Here is a 6,000-nt window from a genome sequence, read left to right as displayed (position 1 = left end):
ATTTCATATTGTATTTTAACAATTCAGGCTGTTTATTTTTTAAATCTTCCGTCTAAGATTATGTGATGTTTATAAAAAATCACCTGATTCTGAAATTATATGACGATTGAATTAAGAATTTAAGATTTCTTTGTAAAATTGTATTCCTCAAGTTTTTTCCACTACACATAAATATTTTAATAGATGAACTATTCAAATTAAGAATAATCTATAAATACAATTTTAAAAGATGAGCTATTCGAATTATTAAAATATATTACGAAGCACGCGGTTACAAAATATGTAAAAAATTGATACACGGATCCATCACAAATCAAATTATTAAGATAAATACATGGCAAAATTGTAACCGTTGCTTCTTCATCTTCAATGTAATGCATAAAAAACTCCAAAAAATCCACTCATTTTCTTCCTAATTTTCTTTCGGTCATAAAAAAGTAGCGTAACTTTTTCAATTTAGTCAACAATTTTGGTTGGCAGTACGATTAAAGTAAGCACAGTGATTGCATATTTTAGTGGGAACTGAATAAATCAAGAGGCACAGAACTGAAGACAAAAAGATAGAAAGATGAGTGGTGGTGAAAGCGAAGAGGGGAAGACGCTAGAGTTCACGCCGACATGGGTGGTCGCGGCGGTGTGCACAGTGATCGTCGCCCTTTCTCTTGCCGCCGAGCGCTTCCTCCACTACGGTGGCAAGTACCTGAAGAGGAAGAACCAGACGTCGCTCTACGAAGCTTTGCAGAAAATCAAGGAGGAGCTTATGCTTATGGGGTTCATCTCTCTGCTCCTCACCGTCTTCCAGAACCTCATCTCCAAGTTCTGCGTCTCGGAGGACGTGATGGCGCATCTCTTGCCGTGCAAACTCCCCGGCGAGGCTGAGAAGGCAGAACCCACCTCCCATTTGGGCGGAATGCGGCGGCTCTTCGCGGAGGAGGAGTCGTCGCAGATCGGGTACTGCGCTAAAAAACACAAGGTGCCGTTGCTGTCGCTCGAAGCTCTGCACCATCTGCACATCTTCATCTTCGTCCTCGCCATCGTCCACGTCACCTTCTGCGTTTTGACTGTGGTTTTCGGAGGGATTCAGATTCGCCGATGGAAAGTGTGGGAGGATGCGATCGCGAAGGAGAATTACGACGCGGAGCAACTTCTCAAGAAGAAAAAAGTTACAAAAGTTACCCATGTCCACCAGCACGCATTTATCCGTGACCATTTTCTGGGCATGGGTAAAAATTCGGTCTTTCTCGGTTGGTTTCATTCGTTCATCAAGCAGTTTTACGCATCCGTGACTAAATCCGATTACATCACGCTTCGGCTCGGATTCATCAACACGCATTGCCGCGGAAACCCCAAATTCAATTTCCACAAGTACATGATGCGGTCTTTGGAGGACGATTTCAAGAAAGTTGTTGGCATCAGTTGGTATCTGTGGATCTTTGTGGTGATCTTCCTGCTGATGAACATCAACGGTTGGCACACTTACTTCTGGATCGCCTTCGTCCCCTTCTTGCTTCTGCTCGCCGTGGGGACGAAGCTCGAGCACATCATCACCCAATTGGCACACGAAGTTGCAGAGAAACATATAGCAGTCGAAGGGGACCTCGTTGTGCAGCCGTCAGACGATCATTTCTGGTTCGGAAAACCCAGAATTGTTCTGTTCTTGATCCATTTTATACTGTTCCAGAACGCTTTCGAAATCGCCTTCTTTTTCTGGATTTGGCTTCAGTACGGGTTCGATTCCTGCATCATGGGGCAAGTGAAGTACATTGTGCCAAGGCTGATCATCGGGGTGTTCATACAGGTACTCTGCAGTTACAGCACGCTGCCGCTTTACGCCATTGTTACGCAGATGGGGACTCATTTCAAGAAGGCGATTTTCGACGACCATGTGCAGGTGGGGCTTGTGGGTTGGGCGCAGAAGGTGAAGAAGAAGAAGGCAATGCAGGCTGCGAATGAAAACGATGCTTCTGATTCTGGACAGGGAAGTTCCCATGAGGGTTCTGCAGCTGGTTCTGTGCGAATTCAGATGGCCAAGTTTATGAACAAGGCAACTAAGAAGGAGGACAGTAAATGAAGATAATTAAATGAAGTTATATATTTTTCTTTTTTTTTTTAGAATTAATTGAAGTTATAGCAAATAGAAGTTTGGATCTTGGATGTTTTGCTTGTCTTGTTTTTCTGCTTGAGTTTCTAATTTAAGGTTGTGTGGACTGGATTGCAATATCATCTGAGTGGAACTATTAACACATCCATTTTTATGCTCACAGCCTCTTGTCAAATTTTTTCATTTGATTTTTTTTAATTTATACGATCTGACGGATAAAAATTGAGATAAGTTTGTGGAATACACCCTATTATCTATGCAAGTAGGTTTTGGTTTTTTTTGTCAATGTTGGCCAATTGCATTTCTTGCTCAAAAATCCAAAAACTTGGGGAAAGGGGTTGGCTACCTTACTAGAAACTCTCACCCTCTTTCAAATTAATAAATTATTAGAAACGATTTCCTCGCGTTCATTTATTTCTTTGCACACGCATGTCTACTTGTGTATTTTTTATTATTTTATGATTCATTTAATTCAAATGTCGTAAATAAACATGTTGTTATGTGTAAGAAAGGAAAAAAAGTCTGAAAATCACTTCTTCCAATTATAATAAGGATTCGTTTCGAAGCTATTTAAAATAACTGAAAACACTTCTCCCACTTTAAGTGCTTTCTGTAAAAAACACATATATGATATTTTTTTCTAAAAACGCTTAAATATTTTTGAAATCCAAAATCAATTCCATCAAAAACACTTTTAATCATTTTAATAACATTTTCAAACAAGACATAAGAAAATATAAATTCATAATATATAGCGGTTTACATTTCTTGAAAACGTATAGCAGTACAAGCATGCAATCCTCTAAATAAAATAAATATATCTTATATATAAGGAGTCAAACAGTACCAATTATAATATTTTTGTAAAATTAATTATCTTAACATAGTTTTTGTATAATTCACCATTAGTCTATCATACATGTTTTCAAATTTCAAGAATTTTGATCCATCTCCCAAATTCCACATCACATTTGACATAGTTTATAACAGGTACTCAAAGCCTAGGTGTGGCTCCAAGACCCCAAAAATATGAGAGTTCTAATGGGGTCTTCTGCAGAGCAGCTCCACCTCCTCCTCTCAACTGGTTTGGAAACAAAAAGAGCCCTACCATTTCTTTGATCTCCTTGCTTGGCCACGACCACCGCGGTGGCCTGATAAGCCTGCCAGAACATCTCTCGGAAACCCCTCGTCGGTTCTTCACATAGAGAACTCTCCCCACAGGTGTTTTGGGGCTTCATTCTTGAGGGTAGTCTCTGTGTTTATTGTTTGGCCACGAGGGTTGGATATTAGAACTGCTTTTGGCCTTGCCTTGGTTTTTATAGAAGAACTAAATGGTAGGAACATGCTGACGTGGCCACTATTGTCAAACGGGTTAGGTAAATAAAAAAATGATGATTTTCCTTTTTGAGGTGAAAATAAAAGATGCTGTGAATTATTGAAGCGGTGACCCAACTCGACCAGTATAATTGTACAATATTGATTCTTTTTGAAGACATGAGGAAATGTTTAATAGGAACAAATTGTGCTGGTGTGGATCATGGGGTCATATCATAGGCATGAAATCCACTCCGAAATCTTTGTGTCTCTGAGTCTCCGGATCGAGAGATTCAAACCGTTTGAGAGAGAGAGATCTTAGTTTTTTAGTTTTTGAATTTTTGTGAAGTGGGTTAATGAAATAGGCTAATGGAGGTCATATGGTTGAAATTAAGTGATTCATGTCTCTCAGTTCATAACTTTAGACACAGAAATTCAAAATGAATCTCGATCTCATAGCATATGACATGTGTTGAATCCAATGCCATGTTCTAGAGGAATGTGTGCTCGTTGTGCTTTTGTCGTATGCTAATGTTGATAGCTGGTTGGCTACTTAGTTGATAGTTGGAACCGAATAAAGTTGGCTACTTACATGTAAGCAATGTTTAAAGTATTGATATAGGTGAAAATACCGATATCGATATTGGTTGTTGTCTTCAACGGAAATATGGAAATTTACAATGGGATGAATATGTCAACTCATTCAAATGTAGTTAAAATTAGAGAAAAATTCTTTAAAAAGTTCAAAAGTTTGAAATCTGCAACAGGGTTGCAGCAAAATTTCTGTAGTAAATCGATAAATATCATCAATATTCATTGATCTTCTTATATCTTGTCAATATATGAAAGTAGGTTTTGGTTTTTTTTGTCAATGTTGGCCAATTGCATTTCTTGCTCAAAAATCCAAAAACTTGGGGAAAGGGGTTGGCTACCTTAGACCAACTCCAATGGTGGGCTAAAAGCCAAATTACCCCCCAAAATTTCCCCCCAAACCCACTCCAACCCAAGGGGAAAATTTGGGCTAAATGCTAAATGCTAAACCAATGCCAAATTCCCCCCAAAATTTAGCCCAAAAATCGGAGTGGACTCCACCCAATATTTATCGGAATTTAAATTTTTTTAGATTAAAATGTTCATAAAATTAATTTACGATAGTCTACATATTTATTTATTTTTTAAAAATTTAATTTAACAAAAAAAATAGCCTAAATTCATTTTTTAATAATCCCGGGTTAAAATTTTAGGCTAGAATGATTGGAGCAGAAAAGTTGTTTCTGGGCTAAAAGCTAAATTTTTCGGGCTAAAATATTTGGCTTTTAGCCCAACCATTGGAGATGGTCTTACTAGAAACTCTCACCCTCTTTCAAATTAATAAATTATTAGAAACGATTTCCTCGCGTTCATTTATTTCTTTGCACACGCATGTCTACTTGTGTATTTTTTATTATTTTATGATTCATTTAATTCAAATGTCGTAAATAAACATGTTGTTATGTGTAAGAAAGGAAAAAAAGTTTGAAAATCACTTCTTCCAAATATAATAAGGATTCGTTTCGAAGCTATTTAAAACAACTGAAAACACCTCTCCTACTTTAAGTGCTTCCTGTAAAAAACACATATATGATATTTTTTTCTAAAAACGCTTAAATATTTTTGAAATCCAAAATCAATTCCATCAAAAACACTTTTAATCATTTTAATAACATTTTCAAAAAAGACATAAGAAAATATAAATTCATAATATATAGCGGTTTACATTTCTTGAAAACGTATAGCAGTACAAGCATGCAATCCTCTAAATAAAATAAATATATCTTATATATAAGGAGTCAAACAGTACCAATTATAATATTTTTGTAAAATTAATTATCTTAACATAGTTCATTAGAGTTCTTCTTAGAAAGTCGATGAAACTGAAACAAAGCATAGGGCTCTTAACTCAATCCATTGTCATAATTTATTTGTCAAATACAAAACATATCACATATGACCATGACAGTTGTTGATATCTTGGTAATTATTTAAAAAGGTCGACTATAAGCCAACAAGACTTCTCGTTTTATAAGAGTCGGAGAAAATGTCTTTCGTACGCATCTTTACCTTACTTTGCAAATAAATTGCTTTCACGACTCGAACTTTTCCGGTGCCCGAATGTTCACCTTCCATATAATAGTTATTTAATTACACATAAATTATAATTCACCAATAGTCTATCATACATGTTTTCAAATTTCAAGAATTTTGATCCATCTCCCAAATTCCACATCACATTTGACATAGTTTATAACAGGTACTCAAGGCCTAGGTGTGGCTCCAAGACCCCAAAAATATGAGAGTTCTAATGGGGTCTTCTGCAGAGCAGCTCCACCTCCTCCTCTCAACTGGTTTGGAAACAAAAAGAGCCCTACCATTTCTTTGATCTCCTTGCTTGGCCACGACCACCGCGGTGGCCTGATAAGCCTGCCAGAACATCTCTCGGAAACCCCTCGTCGGTTCTTCACATAGAGAACTCTCCCCACAGGTGTTTTGGGGCTTCATTCTTGAAGGTAGTCTCTGTGTTTGTTGTTTGGCCACGAGGGTTGGAT

General features: G+C 37.3%; 1 protein-coding gene across 1 annotated transcript; it reads left to right on the top strand.

The window, feature by feature from the left end:
- Positions 1 to 449: 449 nt before the first annotated feature.
- On the top strand, positions 450 to 2,261 carry LOC125478028 (MLO-like protein 1). Its single transcript, XM_048585699.1, has one exon. It carries the CDS (start codon positions 569 to 571, stop codon positions 2,069 to 2,071), a length of 1,503 nt encoding a protein of 500 aa, XP_048441656.1. The 5' UTR covers positions 450 to 568; the 3' UTR covers positions 2,072 to 2,261.
- Positions 2,262 to 6,000: the final 3,739 nt, after the last annotated feature.

Source organism: the organism of the source record quoted next, unplaced genomic scaffold (genome assembly GCF_019419815.1).
Source record: "Pyrus x bretschneideri cultivar Hongxiangsu unplaced genomic scaffold, Pyrus_bretschneideri_v1 Contig23, whole genome shotgun sequence".
NCBI lineage: Eukaryota > Viridiplantae > Streptophyta > Magnoliopsida > Rosales > Rosaceae > Pyrus > Pyrus x bretschneideri.
The sequence above is the reverse complement of the archived record's forward strand: the minus strand, read 5'-3'. Positions and strand labels throughout refer to the sequence as shown.

What these genes read in the sequence shown, in the direction of transcription:
- LOC125478028 (XM_048585699.1), top strand. Translation starts at nt 569, where the DNA reads ATGAGTGGTGGTGAAAGCGAAGAGGGGAAGACGCTAGAGTTCACGCCG.